Source organism: Mytilus trossulus, chromosome 11 (assembly GCF_036588685.1).
Source record: "Mytilus trossulus isolate FHL-02 chromosome 11, PNRI_Mtr1.1.1.hap1, whole genome shotgun sequence".
In the NCBI taxonomy this organism is placed as follows: domain Eukaryota; kingdom Metazoa; phylum Mollusca; class Bivalvia; order Mytilida; family Mytilidae; genus Mytilus; species Mytilus trossulus.
The window spans coordinates 51,671,483-51,688,587 of record NC_086383.1 but is presented as its reverse complement, the minus strand read 5'-3'; the positions used below and the strand labels follow the sequence as shown (position 1 = coordinate 51,688,587).

Below are 17,105 nucleotides of genomic sequence, written 5' to 3'. Positions count from 1 at the left end.
TAAATGTGTTTGTTCTGTACATTTAAATTGTTTTAACTGATAGCAAGGACGTATATCTATCCGTTTCCTTCTCAATTCACTTTGTCAAATTCTTCGAGCTTCTTTTTAACATACGTATTACTGCGCCGGAAGTGAGAAAAATATGAGAAATCCTCGTAAAATAATGCTATTTTCAATTTTGTGGAATCCATTTTGTTATATTTATTATACAAAGATAAAAAAAAATATACGATCAATTATGAATTTGCATATCATTATACGGAACGTTTATGGACTATTTTTTCCATAGCTGTAAAACGGTCATTTTGGCGGGAAATCATGTACACATACACACGTAGATTGGCTGGTACCCGATCGTAATGTTACACATCACATACACAAAAAGCTAATACCCGGAACGTAGTACCGGGAACCAGGATAATACGTAGACAACATACATAACTAATACCGAAATTGAAAACGCTTTACAGTTTCTCGTTCATAAACCGAATTCCGCTTTGAATCATAGAAGATGCAATATTAATCATGTTCAGTCGACTTTTCATTGTTATATCAACATCTGAACTAATTAAAGAATCTTTAGATGTCAGATAACACTCGAAATTGACCCGACCTCTTTCCGCACAGAATACACATAATGATAGTTTGTAGTCAGGTTGACTGCTTATAATGCAAAATACACACTCATAACAAGTTCTATAAAACAAACAAAACACACTGATCGTTTATTTAGTCCCCAATGTAAATGAAAGAAATAAAAACCATATCATACCATAAAAAGAAGAGGAGAAATTCGAACATTTCCGGATCTATTTCTGGCCAAAAGACCCCCTGCCAAGATTGCGTATGAAAAGATGAACCTCATGACTTAAAAGTCAGGCCTTAAAGCACTGCCTTTAAAAACTACTAGAAACAAAGCTCTGAAAGTCATGAATGTCTGGTGTGTTGTATAATAGACATACTGTCCACCAAAGTCCCAGAAGATGAGTCTGCCAACTTTCATTTCATATTTACCAGTTTTGAGGACCTTTTCCATTTTCTTTCTCATTTCTTTCTTGGTCATTTTAGTTGTCATTTTCTTCTTCATTTGCTGTGTTTTAGACTCAATAGAGGAAATCTGTTGTGACAAAGATTGGGCTGCTTGTGGCTGCTGAGAGGGTTCACCCGAGAGGTTCAGAGGGAAAGATGTTGACTTGGTAGATTGTGGCTGTGTAGAAGGTTCATCTGAGAGGTTCACAGGTAAATATGTCGACTTGGTAGCTTGTGGCTGTGTAGTGGGTTCACCTGAGAGGTTCACAGGGAAATATGTCGACTTGGTAGCTTGTTGCTGTGTAAAAGGCTCACCTGAGAGGTTCACAGGAAAATATGTTGACTTGGTAGCTTCTGACTTCTGAGAATGAATATCATCTTTATTTGGAAGTTCAACAAGTTTTGCATCCGATTTATGTTTTCCTGATGTTTTTGTTTGTTTTCTTTCATCCTTTTCAACAGAGGTCATTAAAACCTTATTGTATACTACATCCAAGGCATTATATGTTCCTGTATATAAAAAAAAGTAACTGTTGCAATATAATCATTGATATTTTTGTAAGAACGATTTCCCAGGAACATGCACACAAAAAATGTAAATGTTCAACAAATTGCAAGTGTTCTATTGCCTTGTAACAAAACCACTTAATCAATTATCCCTATCCACGAACATTGGTATACACCAAAATAAAATAATCCACAGTACATTCAAACTAGATAAACTTTGATATATTTATACTATATAGTCAAATAGTCACTCAATGTAACTGAAAAACTGACAGTAGCAGCAAACCTGTTTTTCATCATTGAAACAGGAAAACAAATGTTAGTCTTTTTCAAAACTGATGTGTCATGAATGCATATGAGACAACTACTCAGTAAAGAGCAGTTGACCAGATCTAACAAGAGGCTCCCAAGAGCCTGAATCGCTAACGGTAATTTTTTTGGTTAAATCTCTCATCAATGATTATTTTGGCTTTTCAATTTATTTAAATGTTCTTTGAATCGTCCTATTTTCTACAAAAGCAAAAAAAAAAATCATTTTCTCCTATGTTCTATTTTAGCCATAAGAGCTATGTTTCTTGACATACAAGGAAATAAAATATAAAATTTATACTAGATAATCTGAAACTCATTTAGCCTAAGTTTGGCTGAAATTGATACAACAGTTTCAAAGGAGAAGATTTTTTAAAGTAAGTCAACATGATGAACAAATTGTGAAAAAAAGTCTTTAAAGGGCAATAACTCCTTAAGGGGTTAATTGACAATTTTGGTCAATTATTGACTTATTTGTAGATCTTACTTTGCTTAACATTTTTGCTATTAACAGTTTATCTGTATCTATAATAATATTCAAGATAATAACCAAAAATGGCAAAATTTCTTTAAAATCATCAATTCAGGGGCATTATACATGTACCTGAAAAAACAGTTACCCAATTCGGCTACAAATTTCAGGACAGGTAGACCTTGACCTAATAAATACTTTAACTTCTTGTCTTATTTGCTCTAAATGCTGGAGTTTTGAGATATAAGCCAAAAACTGCATTTTACCCTGTGTTCTATTTTTAGCCATGACGGCCATGTTTTTTGATGAAATAGAAAATAAAACAAACTTTATTCTATACACCCTACTGATCATTCAGTTGAAGTTTGGTTGAATTTGGTTGAGTAGTTTTAGAGGAGAAGATTTTTTTAAGTTAGCAAATATGATGAACAAATTGTGAAAAATTGTCATTAAAGGACAAAAAACCCTTAAGGGGTCAATTGACAATTTTGGTCATATTAACTTATTTGTAGATTTGTAGCATTTGTAGATTTGCTGATCATTTTTGCTGTTTACAGTTTATCTTTATCTATAATAATATTCAAGAAAATGACCAAAAACTGCAAAATTTCCTTAAAATTACCAATTAAGTGGCAGCAACCCAACAATGGGTTGTTTGATTCATCTGAAAATTTCAGGGCTGATAGATCTTGACCTAATAAACATTTTTACCTCGTGTCAGATTTGCTCTAATGCTTTCGTTTTTGAGATATAAGCCAAAAACTGCCTTTGACACCTATGTTCTATTTTTAGCAATGGCGACCATGTTTGTTGATAGATCAAAAATTCGGATACAATTTATAAACTACATACCCTTAGGAACATTCAGTTAAAGTTTGTAAGTATTTGGCCTAGTAGTTTCAGAGGAGAAGATTCTTGAAATAGTTTACGACGACTGACGACGGACGACGAGAGAAAAATGTGACGAAAATTTTCAACTTGGCTATCATGTGTAAAATCATACAAGTGTTCGGTTAACAGGAAGTTGTCGAGTGATCAATCTGAAAACGCATCACACGGTATAGCTGACTTAGATAAACCCTGAAACCAAATTTCAGAAATCCTTGTATTGTAGTTCCTGAGAAAAATGCGACGAAAAATATTCATGGGACGGACGGACTGACTGACGGACTGACAGAAGGACGGACTGACGGACTGATGGCAGGACAGATAGAGGTAAAACAGTATACCACCCCTTTTTTAAAGCGGGGGTATAATAAAAGGTTTTGACCAGACATCTTAAACCAGTGACACAGAGGAAACCAATAACCTTATCAATGACAAAATAATTAATGAAAAACACATGTAACAGAAAGCAACCAAAACCAACCCTGAATTGCAGTATTAGGACAGGCACACACAGAACGTTTGAGATAAGGATTGAATGTCAAACTACAAAAAAAACTGATTTTGACCATTTCTTTACAAAATAGAGCTTGCGTACATCTACCTGCAAAACAAGACTTCACGTTTATTATTATAAATGTAATATTAAAACCATATATATGTAAATCTGTATTCTTACCTGGATCAATCATGATCCAATTTCTTGTCTCTATATCAAGTCCACAGCGACCTTCAACGAGGGAAATGCCATCAGTCGCATGTCGCCCTTCTGGAACATTATCCCCAACTAAAAGCTTGACTAGACTTGATTTCCCAGTAGCAAACTGGCCGGTTACCATGCAGCGCATGTCAAACGATTGGTAGCTTCCGCTGCCAAGCAGTTTGTTCAACATAGAATCTATTAATAAAAATTTCTTAAATGGTTAATTATTGATGTTTTGCTGATGTCTAACAAATATGTGTTTACACATTAGGAATAGTGACTACGTAGTATTATGATATTCTTCTGCAATAAGGAATATCTGGTTGTTTTCTTCTACCCTTCAATCCAGTTTTAAACTATTTATAGTTAAAGGAGATTAATTGCAATACGAAATTTTAGTTCAGTTTGATTTAAAGTAAATTACATATGAATACATACTATGTTGTTAATAAATTTCCATGAACGATAATTTAAGTCATAGATTAGATTTCAATTTCATAAATTTTGCATCATGCATACTGTTGCCTTCATAGACCAGATACTCTGCAAGATGCAGCTTTATACGACCGCATAGTTCGAACCCTGAACATTGGGGCAAGTATGGACACAACATTCAAGCTTGATACAGCTCTGAATTTGGATTGTTATTAAATAGTTGACACAACACAGGTTTTTGACACATAATGAATGTGGTCTAAGAACTTAAACTTAAAAACTTTAAATTTTAAATTGGACATTACCTATTATCATATTATGGTCCAATATCCAAAATCTAAATACATGGTTGGATACAGTTTCTCAAAGAACCCCAAGAATTCAATTTTTGATAAAATAAAATAAAGTTCAATTTTGGACCTTTATACCCAAATGTGTACAAATTTGATAACCGGGCCCAAACATAAAAAATAAAAATAAAATTGAGAATGGAAATGGGGAATGTGTCAAAGAGACAACAACCCGACCATAGAAAAAAACAGATGCTCTGCAGGGCGCAGCTTTATACGACCGCACCCTGAACGGTTGGGGCAAGTATGGACACAACATTCAAGCTAGATTGAGCTCTAAATTTGTATTGTGATTAAATAGTTGACACAGCATAGGTTTCTGACACAGAATGAAAGTGGTCTAATGAAATTAAAATTTTTGTTTTGCCTTTGAGCAATTCACTATGCTGTTGAATATTAATCCTCTCAAACAAATGTTTGAAGAAATTTTCTTTTTATTTATGAAATCTGAAATGAGAAAAATTGAACCCCCACCCCCAATTTTTTTTTCACATCCCTTTCCTTTATTCCAAAACCGTTCTCAATTCAAATTCCTAATGGAGTTTGCAACAATAACTACTCATTTAAATACATCATAAAATATTAAAATGTAAAAAAAGTGCTTGTTATCACTGAATGGTAAAGATTGTTTTAATTTATCAGTTGGTAGTAAAAGTTAATATACATTGTATATTGTATAAAACAATGATTTAAGTTGATTCAACTACTATTTTGGACAAAGAAAGATAACTCCAATTGAAATTTCTTGCTATTGCACAATATTGTGCAATTAGATATTTCTTGCTATTGCGCAATACTGTGCAATTGAAAATACTTGCTATTGCACAATACTGTGCAATTGCAGATTTCTTGCTATTGCGCAATACTGTGCGATTGAAATTTCTTGCTATTGCACAATACTGTGCAATTGAAGATTTCTCCCTAGTGCTGAGTACTGTGGAAATAAATTTCTTGCTATTGCACAATACTTAATTTTGGATCCTGATTTGGACTAACTTGAAAACTGGGCCCATAATCAAAAATCTAAGTACATGATTAGATACAGCATGTCAAAGAAGCCCAAAAATTCAATTTTTGTTAAAATCAAACTAAGTTTAATTTTGGACTCTTTGGACTTTAATGTAGACTAATTTGAAAACAGGACCAAACATTAAGAATCTACATACACAGTTAGATTTGGCATATCAAAGAACCCCAAGTATTAAATTTTTGATGAAATCAAACAAAGTTTAATTTTGGACACCAATTTGGACCAACTTGAAAACTGGGCCAATAATAAAAAATCTAAGTACATTTCTAGATTCAGCATATCAAAAAACCCAAGGATTAAATTTTTGTTAAAATCAAACTAAGTTTATTATCAGACCCTTTGGACCTTAATGTAGACCAATTTGAAAACGGGACCAAAAATTAAGAATCTACATACACAGTTAGATTCGGCATATCAAAGAACCCCAATTATTCAATTTTTGATGAAATCAAACAAAGTTTAATTTTGGACCCTTTGGGCCCCTTTTTCCTAAACTGCTGGGACCAAAACTCCCAAAATCAATCCCAACCTTCCTTTTATGGTCATAAACCTTGTGTTTAAATTTCATAGATTTCTATTTACTCATACTAAAGTAATGGTGCGAAAACCAAGAAAAATGCTTATTTGGGCCCCTTTTTGGCCCCTAATTCCTAAACTGTTGGGACCTTAAATACCAAAATCACTCCCAACCTTCCTTTTGTGGTCATAAACTTTGTGTCAAAATTTCTTTGATTTCTTTTTACTTAAACTTAAGTTATAGTGCGAAAACCAAGAAAATGCTTATTTGGACCCTTTTTGGCCTCTAATTCCTAAAACGTAGGGACCAAAACTCCCAAAATCAATCCCAACCTTCCTTTTGTGGTCATAAACCTTGTGTTAAAATTTCATAGATTTCTATTCCCTTTTACTTAAGTAAGAGTGCGAAAACTAAAAGTATTCGGACGACGACGACGCAGACGACGACTCCAACGTGATACCAATATACGACCAAAAAATTTTCAATTTTTGCGATCGTATAACAACAGCAGAAGGTCACCAACAGGTCTTCAATGTAGCAAGAAATTCCAGCAATGACTTGGGACGGACGCAAAAATGTGGCGGGGTTAAACATGTTTATGAGATCTCAACCCTCCCCCTATACCTCAAGCCAATGTAGAAAAGTAAACGCATAACAATACACACATTTAAAATTCAATCAAGAGAAGTCTGAGTCTGATGTCAGAAGATGTAACCAAAGAAAATAAACAAAATGACATTAATACATAAATAACAACAGACTACTAGCAGTTAACTGACATGCCAGCTACAGACTTCAATTAAACTGATTGAAAGATTGTGATTTCATTATATGAATATCAGGCACAATCCTTCTCGTTAGGGGTTTAGTATCATACCATCATAACATATATGAGAAGAACATAAGCCGTGTCATGCCAACAACTGGTTAGAATAAGCATATATCCCATATATACAATTTCGTTGAAATCAAACCAAGTTTAATTTTGGACCCCAATTTGGACCAACTTGAAAACTGGGCCTATAATCAAAAATTTAGGTACATGTTTGATTCAGCATATCAAAGAACCCCAAGGATTAAATTTTTGTTGAAATCAAACAAAGTTTAATTTTAGACAACGATTTGGACCAACTTGAAAACTGAGCCAATAATAAAAAATCTAAGTACATGCTTAGATTCAGCATATCAAAGTACCCCAAGAATTCAATTTTTGTTAAAATCAAACAGCGTTTCATTTTGGACCCTTTGAACCTTAATGTAGACCAATTTGAAAACAGGACCAAAAACTAAGAATCTACATACACAGATAGACAATGTTAGATTCATATCAAAGAACCCCAATTATTCAATTTTTGATGAAATCAAACAAAGTTTAAGTTTGGACCCTTTGGGCCCGTTATTCCTAAACTGTTGAGACAAAAACTCCCAAAATCAATCCTTCCTTTCATGGGCATAAACCTTGTGTTTAAATTTCATAGATTTCTATTTACTTAAACTTGAGTAATGGTGCAAAACCAAGAAAAATGCTTATTTGTCCCCTTTTTGGCCCCTAATTCCTTAACTGTTGGGACCTCAACTCCCAAAATCAATCCCAACCTTCCTTTCGTGGTCATAAACCTTAAATGTGTTTAAATTTCATAGATTTCTATTAACTTATACTAAAGTTATTGTGCGAAAACCAAGAAAATGCTTATTTGAGCCCTTTTTGGCCCCTAATTCCTAAACTGTTAGGACCAAAACTCTCAAAATCAATCCCAATCTTACTTTTATGGTCATTAACCTTGTGTTAAAATTTCATAGATTTCTTTTTACTTATACGAAATTAATAGTGCGAAAACCAAAAGTCTTCGGACGCCGCCGACGACGACGCCATTGGTACAACCAATCTACGACCAAAAAATATTCAATGTTTGTGGTCATATAAAAATAACAGTTCTTATCCACCATGTTGTACATATTCATCTGTCCAAGTGCAATACAGAGCTGTGCTATAAGCGCATAATACGCTCGTTGCACATTTAGCTTGTCTTTATGATTTTATGACTTTTTTAAACGAATAAATTTCTTTGGCCATTTAGGACATTTTTGTCAAGAAGAAAAGTTTCACAACTGTAAAACATTAAATCAGAAATTATATAAAAAAACATAAGGGTACTTAGTTAAATAGATATACACTAGTCACCATAGTTTTTGATTTATTATCCGAAAAACTGGAAAAAAAAATAATTTTAAGTATAAGACTGCATAACACCAAAATTTTTAAATCTGCAATTTATACAAATTAAAAGGGATCATCAAAGTTTCATAAAAGTTGGTGAAAGTGTTTTTGAGTTGTCCAAAAACTGGAAAATCCCCTTTTTAAGGAAAACACTTCATCAGGGAAACGAAAAATCTGAAATTTATAAAAATCCAAAGGGAGCTTGCGCCAATATATATTAACAGTTCAACAAAGTTTCATCAAAGTTGGTTGAAGCCTTTTGTTTTAGTAATTGTCGGAAGTGTGGACAATAGACAGACGGACAACGGTATACCATAATACGTTGTTGCGGGCGTATAAAAACTGCAACAGATCTTCCTCGAGACAAAAATACCCCAGCTTGTAAACCTATAGTTGTTAATAGGTTTTGGTCTTTTGTGAACAATTGTCTCATTGGCAATCATACCACATCTTCTTTTTTTATATTACAAGACCAAACAATGTTAGGGCTGACCCCTGGTATTCTACATAATTAAACAATATATTCCAGTCTATTTATTGTAACTATATGACAATGTCACTTGGTGACCTTAAATTGAATAGGGATCTACCATTGTCTACCTCACATTATATTTTCATGTATATTGTGTTCATTAGTAACACTAAATACGTAATGTGTGAAATCTAATAATGAAATAAAGAAAATACCTTTCGTCTTTAGTACAGCAGCCTGAAAAAGAGGGATACGTATTGAGTGTATATCACGAAACTTGTAGAAATGTTAAAGTTTAAAAAATAACACCCATATCGTACATAGTCTGTAATGAAAAACAAATCGATTGATTTATATTTGGTGTCAAATGTCATTTTCTGACCTATTCATACTATTGGCAAAATTACAATGGGATATATACAACATAATATAATATATTAAAACTTTTAAGTATAGACAGAAATGGATTGTCTTTACTTGTTTTATCCACACACAAAAAAATGCATAACCACATGATGAGACTTGAAGATAAATAAATTCAATAAAAGTACTGTTCCTTTTCATTTGCTTTTTTTTCACGCTAGTAACGTCAGGCTGAAAATATCTACAGCCAATGTCATTACTTGACTATAAAGGATTGTGGGTCAGCCTTTATTTGAACAAAATAGCCTTTGGATTAGCACATCAAAAAACAAGCTTAAGCTCTAAAAAGCCTGTTTTGCTTACAGTGCATATTCAGCATGTTTGCTAAAGTATGAATAATTCTTAATACTAAGGATTTTCTTATCGCAGGCTTTGATAACAATTTAACAAAGGACATCCTACAACATTGTCTACAATAATAGAACTCAAGAAAAATAATCTATATTCTGTTGATTGCTTTTATATAGTCTGTTTAGTTGCTCTCTATCTTCTTCAGTTTATTTGCTCAAAACACAAAAGAGGGTAAAAAATAATCCTCATTTAACAACATGACGGGTGCCACATGTGGAGCAGGATCTGCTTACCCTTCCAGAGCACTTGAGGGACGAAAGATACCAGAGGGACAGTCAAACTCATAAATCGAAAATATATTAACAACGTCATGGCTAAAAATGAAAAGGACAAACAGAAAAACGATAGTACATATGACACATCATAGAAAATTAAAGAATAAGCAACACGAACCCCACTAAAAACTGGGGTGAACTCAGGTGTTCCGGTAAATAGTCTAATTCGGTAGGTCACATTCATGAAAGGGAAGGGGATTGTAGTTACGGCGTTAGAAACATATCCGATATCAGCTATGAAACAGTAATTTCATAACGGTCAACCAACTCATGATGGCGTCCGTCACAATTAGAGAGCTGAAATCATCCCTTGTGTCGTAAAGTTTTGTTTTCAACCGACCCTCATTGTCAATTTCTAAATGTAAATCAAGATATGAGGCGACTTGACTGTATCAGTTGTATCCTTTATCTCTAGTTCGATGGGAGAGATACGTTCAACATAGACACCAAATTTTGAATTATTTAGTGAGAGAACATCATCTATATAGCAGAAAGTAAAGTTAAAGGATATTGCTAACTTTTAACTTTCTTCCTAAGAAGTTCCTGTATGAAGTTGGCCTCGTTATAATGAAGAAAGAAGGCGGCAAGAAGAGGGGTACAATTGGTTAAAGTATATGGATAATTGGTAGACGTCAACGTTCTAAACACTTTTGTTTTTGTCAGATTTCCTCTATTTATTATAACGGTTTTCAAAGATATTTGAGTAAGGGTTACATCTACCTAACAGAACGTGTTTTGTACAGTTACTGGTAAAATTATCATCTACCTAACAAACAGTGTTTAGTACAACTGCTGTTAAGGGTATCATATACCTAACATACAGTTTTTAGTACGACTGGTGATAAAGGTATCATCTACTTAACACACAGTGTCGAGTACGACTGCTGGTAAAGGTATCAACTACCTAACAGACAGTGTTTATTACCACTACAGGTAAATGTATCATTAACCTAACAGTGTTTAATACCACTGTTGGTAAATGTATCATCTACCTAACAGACATTGTTTATTACCACTGCTGGTAATGGTCTCATCTACCTAACATATATTGTTTATTTACCACTGCTGGTAATGGTCTCATCTACCTAACAGACAGTGTTTATTACCACTGCTGGTAAAGGTATCAACTACCTAACAGACAGTGTTTATTACCACTACAGGTAAATGTATCATTAACCTAACAGTGTTTAATACCACTGTTGGTAAATGTATCATCTACCTAACATACAGTGTTTATTACCACTGCTGGTAATGGTCTCATCTACCTAACATATATTGTTTATTTACCACTGCTGGTAATGGTCTCATCTACCTAACAGACAGTGTTTATTACCACTGCTGGTAAAGGTATCAACTACCTAACAGACAGTGTTTATTACCACTACAGGTAAATGTATCATTAACCTAACAGTGTTTAATACCACTGTTGGTAAATGTATCATCTACCTAACATACAGTGTTTATTACCACTGCTGGTAATGGTCTCATCTACCTAACATATATTGTTTATTTACCACTGCTGGTAATGGTCTCATCTATCTAACAGACTGTGTTTATTACCACTGCTGGTAAAGGTATCAACTACCTAACAGACTGTGTTTAGTACCACTGCTGGTAAAGGTATCATTTATCTAACAGACAGAGTTTATTACCACTGCTGGTAAAGCTATCATCTACTTAACACACATTGTTTAGTACGACTGCTGGTTAAAGTATTATCTACCTAACAGACAGTGTTTAGTACCACTACTGGTAATGGTCTCATCTACCTAACAGACAGTGTTTATTACCACTGCTGGTAAAGCTATCATCTACTTAACACACATTGTTTAGTACAACTGCTGGTAAAAGTATTATCTAACTAACAGACAGTGTTTAGTAACACTACTGGTAATGGTCTCATCTACCTAACAGACAGTGTTTAGTACCACTACTGGTAATGGTCTCATCTACCTAACAGACAGTGTTTTTTACCACTGCTGGTAAAGGTATCATCTAGCTAACAGACAGTGTTTAGTTCCGCTGCTGGCAAGTGTATCATGTATCTAACATATTGTGTTAAGTACCACTGCTGGTAAAGGTATCATCAACTTAACAGTGTTTAATACCCCTGCTGGTACTGGTATCATTTACCTAACAGCCAGTGTTTAGTACCACTGCTTGTAATGGTATCATCTACCTAACATACAGTGTTTAGTACCACTGCTTGTAATGGTATCATATAGTGTAACCTAACATACAGTGTTTAGTACCACTGCTGGTAAGGGTATCATCTACCTAACAGACAGTGTTTAGTACCACTACTGGTAAGGGTATCATCTACCTAACATACTGTGTTTAGTACCACTGATGGTAAGGGTATCATCTACCGAACAGACTGTGTTTAGTACCACTACTGGTAAAGGTATCATCTACCTAACAGACTGTGTTTAGTACCACTACTGGTAAGGGTATCATCTACCTAACAGACTGTGTTTAGTACCACTACTGGTAAGGGTATCATCTACCTAACATACTGTGTTTAGTACCAGATTTATTTTAAGTGTTAGCATTTGTAAATCAAAATTATATGTACCTTTAAGTATTCCATTACTTCTTTATACTGCCTATTTTTCATTGCTGCTGCTAGATCATATGGAGTCTTACCCTAAAATACATACAAATCTTTATTTTGCTTTCATCTGATTATTACAATGAATACTTTTGTAACACGTATCATACAATAAGTAAGACCAGTAACAGTTGAGTGGTGTGTAATTTCATTTTTCACAGAGGCTAATCATATAATTTTTGTTCATTAAATATAAGTCACGAGAAAACTTTAAGATTATTTTTCAATTTTTTCTGAAGACATGTAATATTATATATATAGGCTTTTAACTTTGTTTTTTAAAGCATATGAATAAAATGTGTAAGGGTTCCGCGGAACCCAGTGTCTCGCCTATTTTTGCTGTAAATGGCAGGCTCAACAACAATGAGGAAAAAAATCAATAAAAATTCCTCTTGTTACTATTTTATGATTGTAAGAAAGTCCATTTAAAAGTAAATTACAGAAAAAACGGAGTAATCTTTTTACAAACTTTACTTCTGGATACAATCTTATGATCATAAACAAGCTTCTGTCAAAGTTTGGTACAAACCCAGGATAGTTTAAGAAAGATATTAAAATTTTAAAAACTTTAACCACAGAGTGAATGTAATGGTTCCCCGTAGAAAAACTAAGTCCATTTAAAAGTAAAATATGAAAAAAATGGATTTATTTATTTACAAAATTTACTTCTGGATACTATCTTATGATCATAAACAAGCTTCTGTTTAAGTTTGGTACAAACCCAGGATAGTTTAAGAAAGTTATAAAAATTCTAAAAACTTTAACCACAGAGTGAATGTAATGTTTCCCTGCAGAAAAATTTAAGTCCATTTATAAGTAAAATACAGAAAAAATGGAATTTTATTTTTACAAAATTTACTTCTGGATATTATCTTATGATCATAAACAAGCTTCTGTCCAAGTTTGGTACAAACCCAGGATAGTTGGAGAAAGTTGTTAAAATTCTAAAAACTTTAACCACAGTGTGAATGTTTTGTTTCCCTGCAGAAAAAAAACTAAGTCCATTTATAGTAAAATACAGAAAAAATGGAATTTTAATTTTACAAAATTTACTTCTGGATACAATCTTATGATCATAAACAAGCTTCTGTCAAAGTTTGGTAGAAATCCAGTATAGTTTAAGAAAGTTATTAAAATTTCAAAAACTTTAACCACAGAGTGAATATTTGTTGACGCCGACGGAATGTAGGATCGCTAAGTCTCGCTTTTTCGACTAAAGTCGAAGGCTCGACAAAAAGCTCCATCTGTCACCATTTGATCTTTATACTTTTCTTTTCAGTTTGATATGGTTAATGCATACTTATGTCTACATAATTAGGAGTGTAAGATTTTGGGGGGTCTCGATTTTTAACTATTTTTTTAGGAAACATTATCCCCAGTTCTTTACATATAAACACCCCATAATTCTCTATACTCTAACTTTTGCTGATTTATTTCCATTCTGGAGGTTTTTTCTTCCATTTTTGATATTATAATCTATATACCTTCTTATATAATCTACTTGACGATTGCGGAAAAGAAAAGATAACTCTTATGTATACTGGAAGTGTGATTTGGTTGTGTGCTGCACGATACCAAGGAAAAATTGACAAGTGGTGCTGCTAAATGACGTTTTGTAAGGAAGTAGAAATTAAGAGATTGGAAGGAATAAAAGCGTACACACCAAATATGAATTATTATGAAATCTATTTGTTAAAATAACCATTCATTTATTCATTTTGAGTAAATATTCAACATGGCAAAAGCGATCCTTCACAGAAATATATATTTTTTAATATAAAGAGGTGTTTTAGCTATCCTTACCATGGATGTCTAATGAGCCAATAAGATGGACAATATTTTAGTGTGAAAATTTCAAAAACGTCACTCCAGTGCTTTTAACTTTATATGATTTTTCCTCTGCCGGTATTAAATTTCCCGTCAGAGTTGTGCCCCTTATACTATATTCTATATCAGAAAAGAAATATAATGAATGATAACATATTTTTTCTCTCCTCATGGAAATAAAACAATCAAAATGACAATAACAATAAAGTAATTCAATATTGTTCATTATTTAAATAATTTTATTGACATATTATCATCTAAGATGGTGATAAAAGGGTAGGGGGAGGGGGGTCTGAACATAAAAGCACTGTGAGTGTGAAAAAAAACCCTGAAAAAAAGAAGCACAAGAAATAAAATTGTAAGTATTAAAGAAAAAGGTACTACAAGCATTAGCTTTTCAAAAAGTGCTGTAGTCGACTCTTAGCTGATGAAAATGGAAAGCGCCCTCGCTTTGTAGATTAATTCATTTACTAGAATAGCCACGCGCATCAATCAACAAATTTTACCACACACGTGAGGTCACACGCTATGAAGTAGTATGTATCATTTAACGTTGTTGTTTACTCCAGAAGATTCGACTATTCATAGATAAAAATTACCTGTGTAAAATCTAATTGCTAAAATAGAGAGGACAAATCCGATACTCTACGGGATTGAAGGACATTTCTAATATTGGGATATTTTTTATGCAAGTCTTGATTTTCACATACTGTAATAAGTTTAACATTGCAACATGTCTCGTTAGCATATAATTGATATTCGTTTATGCGTGTGTGAAATGAAGATGACAACTGACTGTGTTTGTTTTAATACAAATGAACAGATCAAGAGTCAAGACTACCTGAATGATCTTCAGTCTCCAATAACTACTGTCTGGTTTTTTTTGTACAAATAAATAGGTCAAGACTACCTGAATGATCTACAGTATCCACTGACTCCTGGCTGGTTTTTTGGTACAAATAAATAGGTGATCAAGAATACTGGAATGATCTACAATATCCAATGATTACTAGCTGTTCTTTTGTACTAATAAAAAGGTCAAGACTATTTAAATGATCTACAATGTCCAATGGCTACTGGCTGTTCTTTTGTACATACTAAATAAAAACTACCTGAATGATCTAAAGTACTCTTAGTAATGTGTAAATTTTTTCTTGCAATTGCATTTTTCTAAATCAAGAATACAGACTACTATAAAAAAGAAGATGTTGTATGATTGCTAATGAGACAACTATCCACAAAAGACCAAAATGCCACAGACAGTAACAACTGTAGGTCACCGTATGGCCTTCAACAATGAGCAAAGCCCATATCGCATAGTCAGCTATAAAAGGTCCCGATAAGACAATGTAAAACAATTCAATCGAGAAAACTAACGGCCTTATTTATGTAAAAAAATGAACGAAAAACAAATATGTCACACATAAACAAACGACAACCACTGAATTACAGGCTCCTGACTTGGGACAGGCAAATACATAAATAATGTGGCAGGGTTAAACATGTTAGCGGGATCCAAACCCTCCCCCTAACATGGGACAGTGGTATAACAGTACAACATAAGAACGAACTATAAAAATCAGTTGAAAAAGGCTTATTACTCATCAGACGGACAAAAATACAAGTGGACTAGTATCCTTTCAAACCAAATGATTTAGAAGAGCCTCCTATAACATATGACTTCGCATCCTTATTCAATTTTTAACGTTTTTATACTGATATTTTCATTATTTGTTTTTATTTTGAATGCGAAGTTTGACACATTGATCGTATTTTTTTTTATCAGAACAGTAAATAGAAATAGTAAATAATGCTCCCGAGGTCATATGTTATAGGACTATATATATAATTACCCACATATTCATTAAATAAGTTACTAGTGACATAGTTATTTCTATTACTTGAAGCAAATTATATTTCTGTAGATTTATACAATAGCATAATATTGTTATACTTGTTTTATTTCACCTTGAGGATTAGACAAATAGGGATACTCCTTTGATCTTTTATTCCATGCTAGTTAGGTCCCTTTATATGAAACTTGACACTTCTCTGCCATATTGATATTTTATAACAACTCTGCTCAATTTCATATTCATTCCTTAACCATATATCATAGTAAGCTAATTTTTAATTTACACTTATCCACAATCTTCCATGTAAAAGGAGTAGGTCCGGTAAGGACTCATTTTGGCCTCAAATTTCAGACTTATCTGACGAAAGAATTTGACCACTTTTAAAACACTAAAGTGTCTATTTCATTTGATTAAATTAGTTTTTGTGAACATTTTTAACTAATTTAGTCATTAAAAACGATCCGATTCGAGCTCAAATATGAAAAATCTCTCAAATATGCCAAAAAACGTCACTTTTCAGATGGTTATTGTCAAAAATGAAAGTGGCCGCATCCGTGTTCATCCACAACCTTTATATATGCTATGTATTATTATAAAATACAACTTACATTTCCATATTAAGGATGAACACGAATGCGGCCACTTTCGTTTTACACGGAAACCGTCTAAAATTTAACTAAAATGATAGAATTTTGAAGATTTCAGTAATTAAGCATGACTTAATGGTGCTACAACCCGATATATGTGCTTTTTATTGTCAAAAACAGCCCATATTTTTGTAGCAGAAGCATTCAACTGTTCAATAAATAACTAAAAGTTTACATTTTAACAATTT

The 17,105-nt window shown here is 33.1% G+C and overlaps 1 protein-coding gene across 1 annotated transcript; it reads right to left on the bottom strand.

Annotated features, from left to right (window-relative positions):
• Nucleotides 1–590: 590 nt before the first annotated feature.
• Nucleotides 591–12,630, bottom strand: LOC134690458 (uncharacterized). Its single transcript, XM_063550431.1, has 4 exons — nucleotides 12,552–12,630; nucleotides 9,143–9,164; nucleotides 3,882–4,100; nucleotides 591–1,539 (listed from the first exon to the last, which is right to left on the bottom strand). Exons 1-4 carry the CDS (start codon nucleotides 12,591–12,593, stop codon nucleotides 869–871), a joined length of 954 nt encoding a protein of 317 aa, XP_063406501.1. The 5' UTR covers nucleotides 12,594–12,630; the 3' UTR covers nucleotides 591–868.
• Between the last annotated feature and the right edge of the window lie 4,475 nt (nucleotides 12,631–17,105).

Excerpts from the sequence above, each read along its gene's own strand:
- LOC134690458 (XM_063550431.1), bottom strand. The coding sequence starts at position 12,593 with ATGAAAAATAGGCAGTATAAAGAAGTAATGGAATACTTAAAG. Across the intron at positions 9,165-12,551 it reads AAGTAATGGAATACTTAAAG|GCTGCTGTACTAAAGACGAA; the intron begins GTACATATAATT and ends CCTCTTTTTCAG. Across the intron at positions 4,101-9,142 it reads TGCTGTACTAAAGACGAAAG|ATTCTATGTTGAACAAACTG; the intron begins GTATTTTCTTTA and ends TTTTATTAATAG.